General features: G+C 36.6%; 1 protein-coding gene across 2 annotated transcripts in view; it reads right to left on the bottom strand.

Annotated features, from left to right (window-relative positions):
- Nucleotides 1-22,190, bottom strand: part of LOC132151488 (serine/threonine-protein kinase LMTK1-like) — a 44,529-nt gene extending 22,339 nt beyond the window's left edge. For both annotated transcript variants that reach the window (XM_059559615.1, XM_059559624.1), the window contains exons 1-2: nt 21,696-22,190; nt 1,409-1,542 (exon numbers count right to left, since the gene is read on the bottom strand). In XM_059559615.1, coding sequence (XP_059415598.1) covers nt 1,409-1,542; nt 21,696-21,786 — 225 coding nt within the window. In that variant the 5' untranslated portion in view covers nt 21,787-22,190. The remainder of the gene's footprint in view (nt 1-1,408; nt 1,543-21,695) is intronic.
- Nucleotides 22,191-23,108: the final 918 nt, after the last annotated feature.

The following is a 23,108-nucleotide window of genomic DNA, read 5'->3' as shown; positions in this document are numbered from 1 at the left end:
AACGGTAATAGTGTGAAATATTATTACAATTAAAAATAACTGTTTTTTATTTTTATTTTAATACATTTTGTTAACAAAAAGCTGAATTTTCTGCATCATTACTCCAGTCTTCAGTGTCACATGATCTTTGAGAAATCATTTTAATATGCTGATTTGCTGCCCATGAGACATTTGTTATAATGGTGCTGCCTAAAAATTTTGTGGAAACTATAATACATTTTCAGACGTTTAAAAGTGTTTGTTTGAAATATAAGCATTTTTTGACCTTTTAAGTGTCTTTACTGTAACTTTTGAATGATTGAATGTATCCATGCTGTATATAAGTATTAATTTCTTTAAAATAAAAATCTTACTGGCCTCAAACTTTTTATTGTAGTGTACACTGGCTGATTTTTTATTCTACATACTTTGAAAACATTCAAATGAATAACACTTTTAAAGGTAATCTTTAGAAAATCCCAATATGAATCCATTTTCATACTGTACACATTATAGTGTTGTGATGCCTAAATTCAATCGTACCATTTAAAATGAGTTATTGTAGTTTTTACTGTTTTACTGTTTTTTCTGTATCCAACCAAAGAGTTAAGAGTTTTCATTTCTCTCATAGCATCAAAGTAATTATTGGCTTGTTATCAGAATTTTGATAACCAGTGCATCTGCAGTCTCTACAGTATTTTAATCAGTGAATTTGTGTTGCATGACTTAGAACTACATTTATAATGATTTATCTTGCTTTGTCCACCAACTTCACTGAGACTGCCATCTCCACAAATGATACACGCAATACTGCTTGAGATTTTGACTCCAGCGAGAAATCTTGAGAGACAAGATCCTGCCAACTTTCAAACAGCTTTGGATCAAGAAATGCTGCCTAAGGAAGAATCTGACAAGGTTTTGGACACAGTCTATAAAAAAAACAGTCACTAGTCAGACTAATTGTGCTATGATGCTTCAGTCTAACAGATTGTTTCATTTGTCTTCAGGTTAGCATGGGTTTGAAGAATGCACAGTTCAGAAGTAGATAAAACATAAAATGGGCAGAAGAAAATGGAGGCTTTAAACCTTGAAGTAAAATGGAACGCTGTAAAGTCATTTGTGTTTTGCAGAAGAAAAAAAAAGTGCTGAAGATTGACATTTTCTTTGTGAGGCTCTGTTGGTACATGTGTACATGACTAGAAAGACAAATCCAAACTAACAGGCTGAATGACATGGTGAAAAAAAACAAGGTGAAATCAAACAAAAATGATAATACTCTAGGTTGTTGTAAAAATTTCTATGTGAACTGAGTGAGGAGCCTATAAAAAAAATAGAATGAGGTGCTGGAGAAGACGTTAATTTCTCATCTTCCTTTAATTTGGAGGGCCATTTTGATGGATGAAATGACTAATGAGAACTGAGATCTCACCTTGAAGCTGATGTCCCCTTTCTTGCAGCACAGGCAGGTGAGCATGAGGAAGACAAACGTGAAGAGGCCGGAGAAGGAGACAGCAACCACCGCCAGAGAGGACGGCCATGACAGCTCACTCAACGGGGAGCCACCTGGGGTGCACAAACAGTCATTTAGCATCAAACTCTGCTCTCCAAACCTCGGACATCAGTGCATAAACAGTCAGTGACAAAGTTTTAAGGTCAAATGTGTCACTTATGAAACAGATCCAAAGCAAAAAACTATCTTTTTTTTTTCATTTATGCATGGATGAAATCAAAATTTACTTTGTACTGTACTAGTCTTGAGGCAAAACAAATATAATTTGTGCAAGTTAAACTACAGAAAATCAGAAAAATTTGCCAACTTCATGAATAAAAACTTTAAAACACCTTATAAAAAAACATGACAACCATTACAGAGAAAATGACATATCATCATCTCTTTGTCTTTATGAATGAAGAGACTATCCTGAGCTATTAAAAGTTGATAAGAGAATAACGCAGGTAATCTAAATGATTAGCATCTGAAGAAGCATGCGGTTGCTGTCAGTCATTTGATTTGGTGGGCATCACATTTGAACAGATCACTTGTCCCTGAAGGAAGATAATTAAACCAGGGATAATTTAAGCTAAATCTGCTTTTCTTGTTGCGGTGTATCACTGAGATGCAGTCTGCGTGATGATACAGTAAAGGGTTAAAAAACCTAGATATGAGATGATGACTCACTTGTCATTCAGAATGAAACGCAAATTGCACCATTTATCAGTTAATGAAGAGAGAGACAGTGTCATGGATGTCAAAGCAAATTCAGGAAATATGTAGGTGTGCAAAGGAGCTGTATATTCATGAATATCGCTGAAAATATAACTAAAGTATATTGAGAAAATATAATGCGATCTTTAAGGGATATTCCATATAAACGCAATATTATTTTTCACACTCCTTTGGCAATCAAAATACAGGATGCCAAAAATACTGCTTATTTTCTCAAACTGAAATGAATGGTGATTCACACTGCCAAACTACAAAGATTACAAAAAAGTGCCCAAAGAAATTCCATGAAAGTCAATACAACAACTCAATACAACATGTGCCCTGTCTCACAAGTCTTCTAAAGACATACAATAGACAGCTGAAGTGATGGCGTATTTTTGTAGGCCAATCTAGAAGTTTGCATCACAGATTCCCTTAACAATAAGATTTTCCATCTGCTTTTAAATTAATGTAGAAAATAAGCTCTGTGACCAAAAAACACGTATTATTCTAACATGTTTATCAAAATAATCTTCAGACATAAAAACAACGTATTCATTTTAAATACTTAACACAATTGTCCAAAGTAAAAATGTAAAGTTAGGTTATAAATGAGCTACACCCCAGTTGCATGACTTTACTTTTTACTTTACTTTTATACATTTTTTAGTAAAACATGAAAATATTTGAGCTTGTGTTAATAAAAGCTAAACCATTTCAAGGTTTTAAGACTCATTCATAAAGCACTCTAGCATTATATGAACAAAAATTCATGAAATTTAAATTGAAAAGATTATTCATGAACATAATAATTCCGAGGCATAGGAACGACCTGGGAGAACACATAAACCTGTTAGCTTGAATAAGAATTACACTGACATGTACCCACTAGATAGAGCAGAGATTGGCAAAATGGCACCAGATAATGATTATCTTCCAAAAAGTAGGGGGTGAAATCTGAATTGTTGCGTTGATGTAAAATTGAGGCTGTTTAAACATGCCTCCCAGCTGCCCAGTTTGATTACTTGTATGCAAATAAAAAAAGTGATGGGACTCTGGCCAAAAGCATTTAGGCCTTTTCACACTCTGTCATTACAAGGACACTGCAGGGGCAGGTGTCACATTTTGGACCAGTGAGATGTAATCTGACTTTCACTGTAATCCTGCTGTCAGCAGGGGACACACAAAGACACATGCATGTGTTCTCTCTCAGTTGAAAAAAGACATGAACACCCTGATCTGCAAAACTTTGCACCACACTGGCCATGTGTCCTGAAATGGAGGAAGTGGTTGTTTTGCTGATATGCTGACACATGTCGCTGTGGACACCGTGCTCCCAACATGACGTCTGTTAGGGGTCATGTGGGTTGGAAGGCCAGTGCCTCGAAATGAAAATAGACGTGGGATGAAAGGTATAGACACAAATACAAGAAAACAGAACTCAGATGGGCTCTGTTTTTCGAAACCTAGTAATCTTCCCTGCTGTATACTAATTACAAAGGCAGCTGTCTTTAAAGGGAGCATCCTATTTCTAACTTAAATAGATTGTCATCCAATACCATTTTAAAGGTTGTGATTAGAATATGTTTTTTTTATGCTCGGGCTGTTATGATCACCAATTTTTTGAAACTGAAATATTTTGTAACATTATAATTGGCTTCACTGTCACCTTTGATCAATTGAATGAGTCCTTGCTGAATAAAAGTAAAAAAAATCTTTCCAAACTCCAAACTTTTGAGCGGCAATGCAACTCTTAATCAAACAAATTGCACTCCTCATACGAACCGCACCGTTGACTCGACTCACGATAGATTTCAGTAGAGCTTGGTGTTAGCATGTTGCTAAGCTAATGGTGCAGTAAGCACAACAGTAAACATAGATTGGGTCAATAATCAATTTTAATTGCTCTGAACTATTTTTATCAATACTTTTAACTATTAAACAAATTATACACAATTTATAAGGTTTTTTTTATTATTTCACTGGATTTACCACAATGCACTATGGATTGACTTTACAAATGATACATGCATTGCTGTAAAAGAATTAGCCAAAAAGCTAAAAAAAAAAAAAAACCATAATATTTCTTCCTAAACAGTTTTCACATTGGGAGAACAGCTGTGATGCCTTAATAAAGCTGTCCATGTAGGTTTTGGAACAGAGGCAATGTGACCAAGGAGCAGCAGAGCATGTGTGTATACACAACACCACATGCAGAGACACGGTCAGCAACGTGTTTGGTGTACGAAAGCATTTCTCCCACCCTCTCCTGTGTCTCTATGGTAACAGTCTGGCTGACCTATCATGTTGTATTGCACTTCGCTTTTAGTCAAATCTCTCCTCAGCCCCCACCTTTCATAATGATGACACATTTCTGCTGATGCATTAACAGCTGCTCTTTCTATAATTTTCCTCTCCTTCTTTCATCAGGTTTCCCTATTGGACCCAACATTCTCGCAGTGTCCTAAACACATACATTTTGGCTCACCTGGGCCCTGTGATACAACATCTCCCTGTCGTTTTGAAATAAGAGAAGGATATCGCATGTGGAGACACAGGTGTTCAGAATCGCATACTACTTCTGCAAAATGCGGTATGCATAGCATCTGCATGTTTGCAGAAACACTAAAGCCACTTGTCTAAATAAATATTAATTGGTATATTAATAAACATTAATTTGCATTGCAGAAAATAAGCTCTACATTTAGTATGACAAGGCAATCTTCACAAATGAACACAACTTTTTATCAATTTTGAAACCTAATTACAAATGCGAAAAGTACAAAGCTGACATGAATGCATACTATATACAGTAATAACCAAAAGGCAGTATGTTTAAAGCAAAGTTCACCCAAAAATGAAAATTCTTACTTACTTCAACTTTATTGTCCTTAAAAGGCAATTATTTGTGTAGACAGCAGTACAGATGCACTTACAGTTGCAACACAACAGACATATAAAACACATACATTTATAATAAATCGTTTAAAATCATAATTACAGCAGGTACAAAGGAATTTTTATATCTGTTTGATTTGCACAAAGGGAGTTTAAATCTCCAGCCAGAAGGAAGCAGTTGAAATTCATTACACAATGGATGAGTGACATCAGAAAGGACTAACTGGCCCTTCTTACCATTAATAAATTTGTGTGGTAGCCCTTAAAACAGTCCCCACTATCTTACTGCACATTTTAATTATACTTTTCAATTTACCCCTGTTCCCTACATTCAAATTGCCATTCCAACAAACAATAAAAAAACTCAAGATAGATTCAATAAAACAAGTATAAAACATCTTCATAAAAGAAAAATCCACAGTTCAAAGTTTCCTTAGAAAATATATACGTTGAAGAGCTTTGCTTCTAATCATATCAGTGTTTTCCTCAAATTTTAATTTGTCATCCAACACAGTGCCTAAATATTTGTACTCTTTGACAACTTCTACCTGATGTCCTTTAATAACTACAGGCAACACAGGTACAAAGTTCTTCTTATGGAAATCAATGAACATCTCTTTTGTTTTCAAACGCAATAATGTTTAAAAACGAAGCATCACACCATTGAATAAAATGATCTACTCCCATCTAACTCAGTGAGGAGAGTCACTGAGTCACAGAATCATCTGCAAATTTAATAATGTGTCCCCACTCAAAAACACTCTGACAATCATCAGTATATAAAGAAAACGAGAGGGTACAAAACACAAACCTGTGGTGTACCAGCAGAAGACAACAATGCATTTGACAACACCCCATTAACACGTACTCTTTGGGATCTGCTAGTTAAAAAATCCAACAACTAACACACAAAAGTCTAAATTTATATTTTCTACAATTTTCTTGGCCAAAATATGAGGCTGAATGCAATTAAAAGCAGAAGAAAAATCAATAAAGAGCAATCATACATAATTATTTTTACCTTCCAAATGTTTAAGAATCAAATTTAGTAAGGTAAGTGGCATCTTCCACTCCTCTACAAAATCTGTACGCAAACTGCATAGGATCAAGTGCTGACTGTGTTAAGGTTAAAATCCCCTTCCTAACTTTTTTTTTTTTTTTTTTTTAAGATTTCATAACCAGGGAAGTAAGTGCAACAGGCCTGTAATCATTAAAAGAAATAGGATTTCTTTTTTTCACAATTGGCACTACTATGAAAACTTTCCAGAGACGAGGGACTTTAGAAAGTTGTATTGCTTTATTAAAAATAAATGAATAAATCCCTGAAAGCTGCTCTGCACAATTTCTCAACAGTTGTCCACAAATAAGATCAGGGCCTGGACTCTTCCTTACTTTAACCAGACCAAAACAGCTACGTACACTCTTGCACAATCAAAACTTTATCTTCTCTTCTTTGGCCTCCTCCCCCTCCTCCTTTATCAACTTTTACAGCTGATGACTTTGCAGTTTTCTTCACAAATAAAACAAGAACCATCAGTGACCAATTCTCCACACCGCAGACTGATGATAACTTCATAACGACTAATACACACTCTCTCTCCTCCTTCTCTCCACTCTCAGAGGCGGACGTTTCCAAACTTATCCTTTCCAATCATCCTCCTACATGTCCACTTGATCTTATCCCCACTCACCTCCCTCACGACATTTCTTCTTCAGTCATACTTTCACTAACTCACATTATCAAAACCTCTCTTCACTCTGGTACATTTCCCTCAGCATTTAAGCAGGCTCGGGTAAGCCCACTGCTTAAGAAACCATCTCTAAATCTAGCACTTTTAGAAAGCTACAGACTGGTATCACTTCTTCCATTCATTGCAAAGACACTTGAGCGAGTTGTGTTCAACCAACTCTCTATGTTTCTTGTACAGAACAACCTCCTGGACAGCAACCAATCTGGCTTCCAAAGCTGCCATTCAACTGAGACTGCCCTGCTCTGGGTTACTGAAGCCCTGCGACTGGCAAGAGCAGCTTCAAAATCCTCAGTACTCATCTTGCTGGATCTGTCTGCTGCACTCCTGTGGTTTAAGTCCTATCTCTCAGGTAGATCCTTCAGGGTGTCTTGGAGGGTAGAGGTTTCTAAGTCACAAATCCTTGCTACTGGGGTTCCTCAAGGCTCAGTGCTTGGACCACTTCTCTTCTCCATCTACATGATGTCATTAGGATCTGTCATTCATAAGCATGGTTTTTCCTATCACTGCTATGCTGATGACACTCAGCTCTACTTCTCATTCCAACCAAATGATCTGATGGTAGCTGCACACATTGCACCTTCACCATCACCTTCAGTTCAACCTTACTAAGACAGAACTGCTTGTGGTTCCAGCTAACCCATTGTTCCATCACAACTACTCTATACTGCTGGTTCGTCAACCATAACTACTTCCAGGACAAGAAACCTAGGAGTTGTGATCGATCATCAGATTCACAGACCATAATGCAGCAATGACCCGGTCCTGCAGATTTGCCTTATACAACATTAGGAAGATTAGACCCTTCATGTCAGAGCAAGCCACATAACTTCTTGTCCAAGCTCTTGTTCTCACCAGACTGGACTATTGTAATGCTCTCCTGGTGGGCCTTCCTGCATGTACTATCAAGCCTCTGCAACTTATCCAGAATTCAGCAGTGAGAGTTGTCTTAAATGAGCCAAAAAAAAAAGCTCATGTTACTCCTCTCCTCATCAGGTTACACTGGCCAGTAGCCATCACATCAAATTCAAGGTACTGATGCAAGACGACCACTGGCAAGCCACCAATATACCTCAACTCACTAGTTCAAACTTATGCGCCCCTCAGAAGATTCCATTCTGCAAGTGAATGGTGTCTTGTGGTGCCATCCCAAGGAGGTTCAAAATCACTCTCACAGACCTTTTCCTGGACTGTACCCAGCTGGTGGAATGACCTCCCAATCTCAATTCAAATAGCTCAGTCTTTACTCATTTTCAAAAAAACATCTAAAACACATCTTTTTACCCAGCACTTGACCAACTAATACTAGCACTTACCTTTTCTTTTCTATTCTATACTATTCTATTCTTGGAGAAAAAAAAAACATAGCTATGTGTTCTGTGCTAGACTTACTGAGACTTGTCATGGCACTTGTATACTGTTGTTGTTCTCTTGGTGGTCTGATTGCCGCTTTGGATAAAAGTGTCAGCTAAATGATTAAATGTAAATCAGCTTCACTAATTTGAAATTCAACAGAAGTGTCCAGAGTGACAACATTCCCACCACACTTCAACAATTCGGATGTAAAATCCTGAGAATCAAAATGTGTGTAAAATAAATTACAATTATCAGCTAATTCATGATCAGATTTCCCACCTAAAAAAATACTTTTAGCCTTCTGTTTAGTTCCAATTATAGACTTCACTCCATCCCAAGCTAAATTAGATTTCCTATTTATAAACATGGTTTCTACCTTTTTTCTTATACCGCAATTTGGCTAATCTCACCTCATTACTCACTGATTTATGGGCCTCTCTGTACCGAATACTTCACCTTGTTTATAATAAATATTCCTCGGACTAATCAAACTTTTAACATGTTTAGTAATCCAAGGTTTGTTATTCGGAAATACTAAACAAGTTTCTAGATAAACCAAACTCAAATGTATTCACATTAACGCTAGTTCCAACTAATTCCTTTCTACATTTAAAGACAAGTAGACAACAGCTGATAAACCTGGAGTTGTGGCGTGTATAGAGAAAAATAATAAGTAGATACTTGAGGGTGAGTGAATAGATGGAAGGAAGTAGGGGGCAGTGGTCACTGGGGAGTTGAAACATCCTGTTCACTGCAAACAGACAGGGTTTCCTCCAAACCTAATTCTCTTACTAGTTTATCCGTTTTTGTGGGTCCTGCAGCTGAACCCAAAAAAACACTTTTTTTGCTGCTGTTTTCATTCAGGTTTCCAAAGCAAACCCGACTTCACAAAAAGTATGGGGAAATTAACTGGAAATAGTATATATTAAACCAGTATTTTTACACATATTTTATTGTACAGTAACTGTGGAACCTGGCAGTGTTTCCCGTCCACTAATATTTGATGATCATACCCATCCTAAGACATCTGGCTCCCACATTTAAAACACAGGAATGTCACCATAAATGATTGAAACGTACCCAAAATGTTGAAGACTTGCACTTATAACCAGGATTGGTCTTGGATGTCAACAGGTTCAGGTTCAGCCACCTGGTGTTAGTTAGCTTTAGACCAACATAATATTAGCAACCAAAGACTTATAATACATTTTTTGTACATTAAGTTCTCTGGACAGTAACGGACCAAGACATATTCTTCACAAGTACTTGTAAAAGATTCTGCCTACGCAAGCTTGATATATCTGTTTTCTGTGACAGACATGGTTTGAAGAAAAAGAATATGAAGCAAATGGACTGCAATATTGCATCCTGACCCTTATAGCTAACACAAACAACAAACTGGAATTCTTGAATTTCCAATAAAGAGAAGTGCAAAAGCTATGTGGAGGTCCAACAATATTTATATGTAGTATTTCCAGACCTGTTTTGAGCTTCAGGTGCACTGAATTATTTGATCCTTTTATTTTATTATAATTATTTATTCTATTTTTTATTTTATTTTTTTGGCTAAGCTGTATAAGACCAACAGACCGGATATGATGTTTTAATGAAATCAGTAAACTCAAGGTAAGAATTAGCAATATTTGTATTGATACCAATAAATAAAATGTCAAATGGGTGGTCATAGTATGTCCAAAATAACTATTTAAATTAAATATTACTGCAGTACTTTTTTTTAAAAAAAAATTAGTATTTGTATTTATCTTAAAAAAATGTATGTTTAATTCAGTGATACTTGCAATTTCCTTCTAACTATTTGTGAAATTTCCTAGTAATGTCTAGAAGAAAAAAATCATGTTGTCAATCTGAATTTTTGGGAGTAAATACAACTGCAAAATGCAGCTGTTGTAAACAAAGCATTAAGAGTGACAAGTGTATTTAACTGTAATGAGTACGTGACTTACAGCACTTGGTTTTATTGTCACCAAGATCCTCTTTATTACAAAGCTGTCCAAAGATGGACACTTGAGCTGGATACTCAAGGTTGCAGTTTCAGCACTCTCTGCTATTGAAAACGGGCAACAGAAGAAACGAGAGAAAAAACAGATAAGATATCAAGAGAAAAAGCTCTAAATCTTCAGCTGTCATAACAAACCCATGTCACTGCCTCGATTGTGAGCTCATGACTTCACAAGAGAGGTTCATGACTAGACACATTGCGGCGATATAGCCTTTGTGGTGTTTGTGGTGCACTGCTGTATTCTGATGAAAGACAATGCAAGAGGTGCTAATAACACACAGTGACTGCAGAGAGCCTCAGGTGCAGCACCGCTCAGCTTAACCTGTGCTGTGTGAACGTCCTCAAACCGCACAGGACACTCACCGTGGTGCAGTGTGGCTGATTTCCATTTAATCATCACAGATGGGGGGTTACTCTAAAAAGCTTTTATATTACTAAAATCAGTAGCTTAATATTTTAATATGATGATAATTACATAATCTAATTTCTTTAAGTTAGTTTTGGATTACCCCAATGTCACAAATGTATGAGCCTATTTTCCCCTAAAAGGTAACTTGTATATTACCGTTTAAAGCTTTGGGGTTGGTAAGAATCTTTCATGCTTACCAAGACTTGAAATATTATAACAATTTAAAAATTTCTATTTGAATATATTTTAAAAAGTAATTTATGTCTGTGTTGCTAATTTGAATTATCAGCATCATTACTCCAGTCGTCAGTGTCACATGATCCTTCAGAAATCATTCTGATTTGCTGATTTGATATTTCTTTTAATGATCAATGTTTTGACTGATCCCCAATTTATTTGTTTGTTTGTTTGTTCAGAGGCATAACTGCAATTGTAACATTATTTTATTGTGGCTATGTTTATACATGATTACAAGTTTATATCTACCAATTAATTACAACCTCATACTGTATTTTCTAAATGTGATTACAAATCTCACAATATGACTTTTATTCTCACATCTACATAAGTGGGAAACAGGCTTTTATACTTATGTATTTTTTTTTTTAAAAAAAGGAAAGCAACATCTACATTGACTTTTGCTTACATTTCCTGTATGTAACCACCAAAACAATGTCACTATTACTTGGCCATATTTTATCTTAGAAAAAAGTTGCATTTTTAGAGTAGGAAGCAAAGCGAGGCAAAGTCAATTGAGATGGGAAAAGGGGAAATAAGCAAGTCAAGCTGATTTACTGAAATAGGGATTGAAGAGGCAAGTGACTTTAACTTACAGAGAACAAAACCACACATCAAAAATATGAAGAAAGAGTAGACTGTCATCAATTTTCCATAACATTATCAAACAAGAGGTTAACTAGATGAAGCAGAGAGAATATAATGGGTAAATGTGAATAAAAAAGAAAGCTGATGGAGCAGTTCCCTCTAGGTTATTTCTGCAAAGTGCTGTTGTTATATTCAACAAGGCATACAAAAGCATTGAGATTTGTCTTTTCATGACACATACTGTTTAACTTTAAAATACAATGCCCCACCAGGACTTTATTTTCAAGTACTGCTTTTTTAAGTACGTCATTCAAGCATCTCTTTTGTATTTCTTTTATACACTCTGACTCTCTGCAGATTAATGTTTAAAAAGAAACTACCAAAAAACAACCTTGAATTCAGTAGTAGGTGTTGTCCAAAAGACATATGATTCCCCACAGAGCTCCGGACATGGACATTAATTCCAAAACTCATCAGACAGGAGGCCTTCGGGACGAGAGATGGGCTTTATGAAGCCGTGGCACAACATTGTTGTAGCATCTAAAAGTTATCGCCTCGTCCTCTACTAGGAGTGGGCAGTGTCTGCAAGAGAGCGTATTTTAACAATCGCGTTGATGTCTGATAGGAAGGAAGCACAGAGGGGAGGGAGGGCCACCTGTGTCCCTATTTTTAGCCTCCATTTCTCTCTTCCTCCTCCTGTTTAAGCACAGCCTAAGTTTCCAGCTGAGCTGTTTTTTTCCTCATGTTTGTACACTTTAAAGGCACGCATACATAGTCACACATACCCACAATGCCTTTCACTTCTGTGACAGCTTTGCAGAGTTGGTGTTGTGCCAATCTTGACACTACTGCAATAAAAATCTAGTAAGTGAGGTTAGCATTCTTCCAGAACAGCATTACTTTACTGTTATTTAATAAACTATTACAGTGAATGTTTTGAACTAGTTTTTTTTATTTTTGTTACTTATTAATTTTGTCATTTTAGCACTTCTCGTTTTTTAGATTTAGTTGTCAAGTCAACATTTTGAGATTTTTGAGATTCTTTTTTTTTCTTCATCTAATAATTTATTTTATTTAAGCTTTATTTCAATTACTAAAAACTATTTTCATAGTTTTAGTTTTTTAACCACAGCAACCGAACCAGTTCAGGCAGGGAACATTATTCATCAGACAATGTTGCTTGGGGTCATCTGGATGGGCAGCACATTTTTTCCCCTCTCTCGCACTAAAAAACAAGACCAAGCTCCATTCGCTTCAGTGGATAAGCCTGTATAAGTGGGAATCAGAGAATAAACTAGGTACTCGTTCAGCTCCACGACAGTATTGACCTTTACACACTGATATAGAGCAGAGTGCACCAGACTCTAGCTGAGACAACGGGAAAACAGGACAAGTGACATTTAGCGGAGAATATTGGGCCTACATGGGGTGGGAAGGGGGGAGTGATTCACATTTGTCCCAGTTTGGCCTTTTTTGAGTTAAGGGGATATCAAGAGGGAAAAGTCTGGCTCGGTTATAAAACATGGTAAACTGCCTACCAAAAATAATAGCTTTTAAACAATTTTTACATAGAAATTGCTAGCAAACTTCAAAAATAATGATTTTTAAGAATTAAATATTACATTTTAATATAAAATTTTACATATACATTTTAATATACATTTTAGTGTACGTGGGCACAATAGGATGAAAAAACATACACTGAAAAAATTATCCTGTTTGTCTTTTATAGTTAATCTTTATAAATCACTGATAATTTGATAACAGTTGTAAATTGAATCTAGCAGAATTAAATTAATGAACTTTTCATTTTAATATTGTTAATTTATCAGTCTTCAGCCTTAAAAGGGCAATACATGAAACTACAAGAATTGTCATGCATTAATCACTTTTTTATTGCCAATGACATTTACATACACTCCCAAGAGCCTCACTTCTGTTCTTTGATACATTAAACAAATGCTTATGTTTAGGTTAATTCCAAAAGTACTATTTGCACTATAAGTACTAAAGAAAAGGGACTAATGCAATCTATAATTAATCTATTGTATTTCAAATAAACTTCAGAATCAAACTATCATAACTGTAATTTTAATCACTTCATCTGTCGACATGATGCTGGTGAACTGCAGAACTGGGGCAAACATATCCACATTGCTTTGTTGCTCCATCAGATGCCTTCTTAGTCTCATGTAGCTATAGACCTTCAGACTGACGGTTGGAATTCATGGCAGCTTTCATTGGCCAAGGCCCGCCCATGAGGCCGCTTGATTGACATGTCAAACAACCAATCACAGTTACAATAACAGACCGATGTGTAAAGCTCTTGGACGTATTTTAAAGATTCTATGCCGCGAACTTTAATTATTTCACATACTTTTGAAACTCCAGTGTTTAGTTGATCCAAATAAGCGCTCATAGTCACAGTTGTACACACAGTGGTATTCTTCTTTCAAGAAAGGTTTGGTGCCACGGCGTCTTTGTTTCCATGTGGAACATTAAAGACACAAGTCTCCCAGTAATCCACCAAAGTGTTTCCTAGGTAGGAGTCTAAAGCTTTCTTAACTGCTGCTTTCTCACTGCTGTCATTTTTGTTGTGTGTTTATTTTGAGAGGAAACTGCATAGCACACATTTATATATTTATCGCTTATGTGTGCTGTACTTTCATATATTTCTCACATAGTTAGCTTAGCAACATGCTCTTTGCAAGCGCTAATGGAAGCTAATGAGTTTCCGATACAGTGCTATTTGTGACACAGATTCGGTAATGCATTCAGTTATCATTAATGTTTTTAGCTACACTCCGTTTAACACATTTGTTCATATTTGCACAGATTTCTCGCCACAGTCAAAGCAGAACATGTGAAAAAGTTTAGAGATCTCAAGAAAGCCTTATCATGGCCTATGCAGTAATACACACAAGCACACAGGAGTAAACAAAAAACATCCTTTCATTAAACAATCAATGCTGAATCAGTTGAAAAGTACTGTGGTCTGTTCACTGCCCTAGAGAAGAATTGATGCTGACAGCTGCCTTCTGTCAACCACTGAGTGAGTGAAACGACAAAACCACCAAGAGAGTGAGAGAGCAATATATTTTGCCAAATTACTATTGGGTGTTGAAGCGCCTGAAAGAATGAAGACATTGAACCATGTGGTGATTCGGAGAAGGAATGTTTCTTGATGAAGTTTGAATGAGGGTTGAGGGTAAATAGCAAGTGGCTCTTTTCATTGCACAGAACCACTAGTTCAGCACAGATGGCAACCAATAGTTCTCGTAACCACAGTAATCAGTGGTGCTTGACGGGTGATGGGGAGCAAGCAATCTTAGCAATCTTCTCAAAAGCTTTACTACTGGAGCTGTTTACATCTGCTGGTGGTGAATTAATTTTTGTAAATAAGGCAAACAAAATTTTTAGAATAAGTACTATGCAAGTCAATGTCTACCATCAACTATGGTTACCAATGTTCTTCAAAATATCTCCTTTTGTGTTTAGGATAAGAAACGAACTCGACTCAAACTGATTTCAACGGCAGCCATATTTGCAATGCCTCTAGGGCAGCTATTTCCGACATGCAAGACCAGCTCCTTTCTACTTGAATATGGAAATATTCAAATCTCAAAAACTATTTGCCAAACTCATATTTAAATAACATATTTGGAATCTGATCTCATAAATTTTTTTTCTTAAGCATTAAAAAAAGCATGACTTTACTAATTGGTAAAGTCCGATTGGCTTAGTAGAAAGCAGGACTTATTACAGAATACTGCGCATTGCACTTTCCTCTTTTCAAATTAATATCAATGAACTGTTTGTATATACAGCCTTTGAGCATAAACCTGCAAAGAAAATGAAAACAAATACTGGATTAAAAAAAATGTTTTTAATTAATTAGATTTAGTAATTTTAGCAATAAGCTTTGGTATTATGTTAATTGTAAACATACATTTTTTCTAATTTCGAATGGATTTCCTTCACTGAGTTCACTGAATTGCATTACCTTCTCCATGGATGATATATGCCAAGGTGATTTATAATTTTGCTTATCATTTGAAACTGACTCTGTGTCAGGAACGCATCTATGAGGCCTTACAATGCTGTTTATGTTCCAGCTCACTAGGTTTTGGAATAGATCCTTTGACCAGAACACCAGCTTTGTTGAGTTGTTTCCGTCCCTAGATAATTCATAATTAATTACTCAAAGTCGTTTATTTTTAGTGCTGTATCTTTGCATTGCTGTTCATTTCATGTCCCTACAGAAACACTTATGAGAACACTAATTTGTTTCTGTGTGTGTGTGTTTGTGTGTGTGTTGAGACGCATTCAGGAAGGAGGTAGGCGAAGTGTTCTTCTGTGACCATTCCCTCTCAGGAACAACATGTGTGACACAGATAAGAAAACAAAACCCAATGACAAAACACACACGCACACATAATAAGAAACAAATTTAAATTTGTTTAAAAACAAATGAATTCTTTTTTCATAGAATTATGAGATATAAACTCGCAATTGTAAGTTATAAAGTCAGAATTACAACATATAAAGTCAGATTTGCGAGATATAAACACAATTCTGACTTTTTTTCTCCGAATTGCGTGATATAAACTCACAATTGTGTTATACAGTCAGAATTGCGACATAAAAATATCAAAATTCTGCCTTTTTTTCTTGAAATTGTGTTTATATCTCACAATTCTGAATTTATAACATGCATTTGCGAGTTTATATCATGCAATATTGACTTTATTTATCAGAATTGCATGATTATATCTCCCAATTATGACTTTTTAATTCGCAATTGCGAGTTTATATCATGCAATTGAGAAAAAAAAGTTCTTGAGATAAAAAGTCGCAATTTTTATTTTTTATTCAGTGGTGGAAAAGGGCTTCCATAGATATGACTGATATATAGCATTGAATAAAAACATAAGGATCTCTTTCATCTAGCTGCCTGTTTACACAATTTCCTGTGTAGTTCCTTATTTTGATGAATTACAGTTCTTCTCTCATGCACTACAACATACACATATGCTCAGTGCACACTACAAGACTTAAGCTGGAATTGACTGAAAGGCAGATTCTGTTTCTTCCAAAGTACTTGAACAAATTTACCTTGCCTAACCTTGACTGTTATTAAATTTTACACCTACACTGTACCTGATCATACAGTAGATGTTTCATTTGTTCTTGTTCTGAATGCTCTTCATAAATCTCCCCACATCCTCTTAAAGACATAAACTCACTGCAGTCTTCTTCCAGGCCACCTCACATGGCATGCAGCATTCACCCAGACGAGGTCAGGATAAGGTGGTGCAATAAATACTGCAGAACTTATCTGTCAGTAAGAGGCAGTCAAATGAATTGGACTATAAGTGTGTGTTTGGGAAGGGAGACACGGCAGTATTTACAAAATCCAATCTTCTTATTAAGGCAGACCAGTTTAAAAAGTATATCCAAGTGGAATCCACTGGGAATATTGCTCTCTTCTTTTATAATAGAAATTACTTAGTGGACTAAGCCAAATCTTAACAGAAATACAATCTGAGAATGGTGTCTGGGCCGGATTAAAGTATTGTGGTGCCCACTGACGCTTCGCTCCAAGTTTTATTGTTTGACTAGCGCCTCAGAGGATTGTGTTACTTGGCTTAAAGTTTGATTTATGAAATCTGTTCAGCACTGTCAGGAAACAATATCAGCATAAGCCAGAAAGACAGTAAAGGCAGCATCCTTTCTTCCTGAACTACTGCTTAAGGGTGCTATATATGTTTTTCTCCAGATAATATCACATTTCTACTGCACATGAACTCCATAAAGGTTCAGAAAATAGATCTGTGGCCTGATATCATAGAAGAACTTCAAAAGATGGTGTTGGAGACCTCTTTTAAGCTCTGTGTTTCTTTAGATATCTATATATGTGCCTGTGCTTAAAAAAAAATAAAAAAAATAAAAATACTGCAAGATGCATCTCTAATCCAGTGAATGTACAGATTTAATAAAACATTCTAGATATTGTCGAAGTGGATTAAAATGAAAATTGAAATCATTTAAACTGTTCCTGGTGAGTTTAGGCAACACAACATTATAATGTACAGCAGTGTTGTCAAAAGTACCTTCAGTACCAATCACTTTTTAGCCTTTTAGATTAGGGAACATATGTTCACTATTAACTATTAAGGGTTTTAATTCAATAAACTCCTAGTCTGTATCTTATTAGTAGTAATATTACTAACATTACTAATAGTAGTTTTTAGGTATAGTGTAAGTATTTTATAAACAGTCAATATGCTAGTAATATGCATGCTAATAAACAACTGGTTAATGGTGAGATTGGTCTTTAAAATAAAGTATTACCTAATTTTCCATGGTCTTTTATATGTGTGTGTGTGTGTGTGTGTGTGTGTGTGTGTGTGTAAAAACAACAGCTACTCGAATAAAAAAAAAGGAAAAGTGGGATGAGTGGGACTTGATTTTGTCCATCAGAAATTGATTGCCTCGATTGTTGTCATTTGCTATTGACAGGCCGTCCCAGTGAACAAGACATCAGAGAAAAGAGGGAGGGGGACAAGAATTGTCCATTTGGATTTTTGGTGACTTTAACAAACCTTCATTTTTACAGGTGTGGAAAGAAGTAGCTCATGTACTTCAGGCCCTTTTAATTGCATTCTGTTTACTTTCTTAACTTCAGCAAATCACCATGATTTTCAATAAAATCTTGAATCCAGACACGACCCTGTCCATGGTACTGATTCTGAGCAGGTAAAAAAGCCAGCCACCTTCTGTCGCCATGTTACTGAAGCTTGCATAAGTAATTCATCCGCAAAGCAACAGAAGATGTAGACTGCGGTCTAATTGATCTGCGGTCATTGATCTGTCAGCAAAAGCAGCATGTTCGTAACAGGGTACACTCAAACCTAAATATCATCAGACAAAAGAGAACAAAAATACAGAAGAAATCCACAGCATTTCCAAAATAGCATCCATCTTAAAAATAAAAATTATGAATGAGCACCAGTTGAAGTCCTTGACTGCTTTGACTACACATTCTATATTAATGCACTTGCATATGTAAGTCGCTCTACAAACACGCAGCTTTTCATTAAAAATAAACCTTTCATTGATGGCCTGGACTTGTGTGGATTACTTGTGGATCATATTTTTATCAGCTGTTTGGACTCTCATTCTGACAACACACATTCACTGCACAGGATCCATCGGTGAGCAAGTGATGTTATGCTCAATTTCTCCAAATGTGTTCTGATAAAGAAACAAACTCACCTATATCTGGGATGCCCTGAGGCTGTGTCTCAGCTAATCTTATTTTTATCTCAATTAATTCTTATGAGACCTTCATCAGACACTTCACATAAGTGCTGTTTGTCCTACACAAACACTTATAACCATTCATGTGTGCAAGGGGTATTTATTTGCTAATCATCTTAAAAAGCAAAACTTCAAAGCGAACTGGAATCAGAGAGAGTCTGGGATTAAACAAAACCCTCATAAACTTACAGAAAACTGTAGTAAAAAGTCAAAACCACAGGCAGGCCTTGAAGTATTGTGCAATCATCCTCTAACAGTGTCTGAGGATTGTGTTGTTGTGGCCAGGGAACAGTAAAGCCCAGTTCACAGACAGTTCCAGGCCAACCACATCCGTGATGCATGTGACTTTATAGGACACATGAATAGAGCCTGGCCTTGAGAGATCCGCATTGTAAATAACCATCACTATGCAGCATAGCTACAAAATCTGACAAAAGCAAGAAGTCTTAACCTAACAGACCCCTTTTGAATGCTTTGATGTGGTTCTTTCCTAGTCATCCATAAACCATCTTAGCACAACAACCCAAAAACAAAGGGATGGGTATAGTAAGGAATGTACAAGCTCTGGTTCTGATTTCAATTCAACATAACAATTATGCTTCTATAATCTTTTTTTGATTTAAATAAACAACAATTTACTATAACAAACTCAGTTGTGACTAACTGTAATATAATTGGACTGATTCTATACTACCATTCAAAAGTCTCTAATGCTCACTAAGGCTGCATTTATTTGCTAAAAACAGTACAACAGCAACATTGTGAAATATTATATTCACAAATTGAAAACATGTTTTTAGAATATTCAGAAGGTTCAGAGAACAAATCACTTCAATTCAGTGAGGGAGTCAATCATTACAGTGAATCAAACTGAAGACTAAAGATTGATTTAGTTGAATCTTTTTGACTAATTCTTAAAAATCTGCTTATAGTTAGCCTAATTTGCAAATGAATCAGATAAGAGCCTTTCCATCTTTTTAATAAATTCCAGAACACAGTGATTTAGATTTGTTACTGTTTTACATCTTTTTTTTAAAGATGGAAGCAGTTCTTATCCGATTCCCAACCCCATACATTACACTAATACAGTCCTAACCTTAAAACAGCACTTGACATTCAAACTGCTGTAATGTGATGAAGCAGACTGCCCTGTGCCATTATAATCCAAATGACTTTGCTACTTCCTTGTGTACGTCCAAGATTCTGAGGGTGGGAGTCTGATTAGTCTCCTGTCACACGCCACACCATCCATTGCCACTGAAACATTGATTCTCAATCCCATTACTTGGCCGGTCAGAGTAACAGATTGCTGCTGACTTCAGCCCGTTATAGGGCATGTATATCACCCAGGCAGCCTACAGTCAGTCACCCTAAATATGTCCTCATAAAGTGAGAGGGCATTTTTACAGGTTTAGGCAATGCCCTTCCTGCACTACTATCATCTCAAACCAGGGAATGTTCTGAATAACATAATAAGGAAACTCATACCCTCATTTCACCTTTATTCTATAAAGGTTTCTTTATTTACATCAATGTTTCAATCCATTGCACAAAAGGCTCTTTAGAGTGGAAAAACGTTTCTTAAATCATTCCAATGTTCTTTAAAGAACTGTCCACTGAAATGTTCTTTGAGGAACCTAAAATGCTTTTAAGCCTTCATTTTAAGACTATTCAGCTTGATCTGATTTTCTGTCATTGCACACACAAGAGAAATGAGGGAAGTTATGGCTAGTGGAAGTTCCCTTGGAAAGCAGGAATGCAAGAGTACAATTGAATCAACCACAGGACTGTGCACCGGTCAAGACATCTTTTCAGCTATAATTCCTTGGTCGTGATTGGGAGTGTCCATGGCCCTCATATTACTCAATCTAATTACAGCAGTTGGTTTTACATAATAGTTTGTTACGGCTTCCTAATCAGTGAGCCATTCAAACGCTGATCTACATGCGAAGGGCATATCTAGAGTGCCTGGTAAAAACACAGACAGATAAAACCAAGAGCGATGGAGAAGAAGCTGACCCCCTCCGCACCCCAGATTCAGAGGCAGCTGAAAAATAGCTGATTCATTAGTATGCTACTCGTCACCTCGGCTAGGGATCCTTTTGGCTCTGTTTAAAGCACTACCTCTTTCTTTCTTCACCTATGTCACTGTAATTAATGCCGCTCAGCTTTCTAAGGTCTATGCATGCATGCTGGTGCATCACATGCTGTATACTTTGCTCTTAATGAAATGTGTGAGAGAATGCAGACATGCAGCCCCTCTTACCGGGCTGCAGGGCATGCATGAAGAGTGAGCTTGATGCCACAAGAGAGGGAGTGTATGTGAATCTCAGTGTCAAAAATCGGCCTCCAACCACAAAGCATGGTCTGCCCTCACGGTCACTGACTGAGACACCACAGGCTGCTGACTTCTCGAGGAAGTAAACAGCAGTGCTCAGATATGTCAAACACACAGACGTTGTGCAACGAAACTGCCTTGGGAACACAGGACACACAAAAAGAGGAACACAACAGTTCTGGCTGACTAATGCCAAGTCAGCTCCGTTTGACTGCAAATGTGCAAAACACTCTCTCGCTCTGTAATGCATAATGCACGCATATGGGAGTGAACAGACATGTAGGATGCCTTTTGATAAATGCATTATTCACAAACAAATGAATACATATGTTATTATATTTTTCTACATTTATTTGCATTACAATGTTTAAAAATACTGATCGAAGCCATACACAAATATGTATCAATGTCAACACATCATTAACAATAATTACATGTTTGCAAAACATACATTTAGGCCTTTGTTGTGTATTTTAAAATGTTTTAACCAAAACATTTAAGTGGCTGTTTCAAAATGACAAATATAACGTCTAAATTGTTTCATCTCATTCGTAGCATGTACATCAGCAACAGAATTTCATGTTTTTACTCACCTGGGTCGAAATGCGAACTGAAGGCGAAACTGGGATTAAATAAAACCGAGGACATGACCGCGACAAATACCAACGCTTTCATCCTTCTCATAAGGCTTCTGATTTACTGAAGGACACAGCGATTGTACATTAAACAAAGAAAAAAAATCGCTTCATAAAAGAAAATTAGGCATGAGGGTGCTCCGATGCATCATGAAACAACAGCAGCGCGCGCGTCGCGTCATCTCTGCCTCACATTAAATGCGTCGGATTAAGAAACAGATGCTGGGAAACATTTCCGCTCGTCTCTGTGCTGTGTCTGACGCGTTTCAGTGTAAACAGCACGGCGTCTCCTCGTCCATGGGGCTGTTTACTGAAGGCTCCTCGGGGTAGACCACCTATCAGCGTCGCTTTTTCTCCATGTGAAAGCTATGCACCAAGATTTTGGGGTCTGGCAGTTGTCCAGTATCATTCCTGCAAATGTTGTGCTCTGCCTGCAGCTGTGCCCTTCGGACACGCAGTACTAAGATCTCATGGGCAGTTTATTTCGGCGTGTATGATGGAGTGTGTAGAGAGGATTATTAATGCTGCAGCGTTAAAAAAAAACAGTTGGTGCTTAAATTCTGATCCGTCGGAAGTGACTCTTGCCTGTCTGATGGAATGTCTACACTACAGCATAGGTCTTCCCTTTTGAAAATAACACCTTGATCCATCTGATTTGCAGGTCTTAGCTGGTTGAAGATAGTCTCCCTGCCTGACCAACTGAAAAACTGAAATCCTTCTACCACCACAACATATCAGACTGGGAATAAACAAATCATCAAGAAATATATTTGAGAATATAACCATCAAACTGTTTTTGAGTTGGAAAAAAATATAACCCTAAATGTCACATAAGCCAAAACATGACCCAGTTTATACCCTTATTCAGATTTGTGAAAGGAAATAACAATACACTATGAGATTTCTCTTATTAATGATGTGAACTAATTGTTATTCATTGAAAGGTTAAAGGATGTGAAGGGCATACAGAAATGTCTAGGGTCTTACAGTGCCCCCATCAGGAAACAGCCTGTAAGGCAGGATTAAAAAAAACCCTGAAGGCCCATCTACTGTAAGAATGCAAAATATTTTTTCTCCTCACAAGTTATTTTGGGGGGTACTTGATTAATAAGCAACTGCTCATTATGCAACAAAAATGTGCAACTGTTTAGCCGCTTAGACTGGTGATGTGGCACAAGTTAACTGGACAAATAACCTCTGCCTGAGAACAACACGCGTACATCGGATTGAAAGGTTAGATTTACAAAACTCTTCTCTTATCTAAGCAGTGGATACTCACAGTCTTTTTAATCAAGTGAATCTACAACCCGAATTCCGGAAAAGTTGGGACGTTTTTTAAATTTGAATAAAATGAAAACTAAAAGACTTTCA

The sequence above is a fragment of the Carassius carassius genome, chromosome 1, assembly GCF_963082965.1.
Source record: "Carassius carassius chromosome 1, fCarCar2.1, whole genome shotgun sequence".
Lineage (NCBI taxonomy): Eukaryota > Metazoa > Chordata > Actinopteri > Cypriniformes > Cyprinidae > Carassius > Carassius carassius.
Note: the sequence above shows the minus strand (reverse complement) of the source record. Positions and strands in the feature narration are given on the sequence as shown.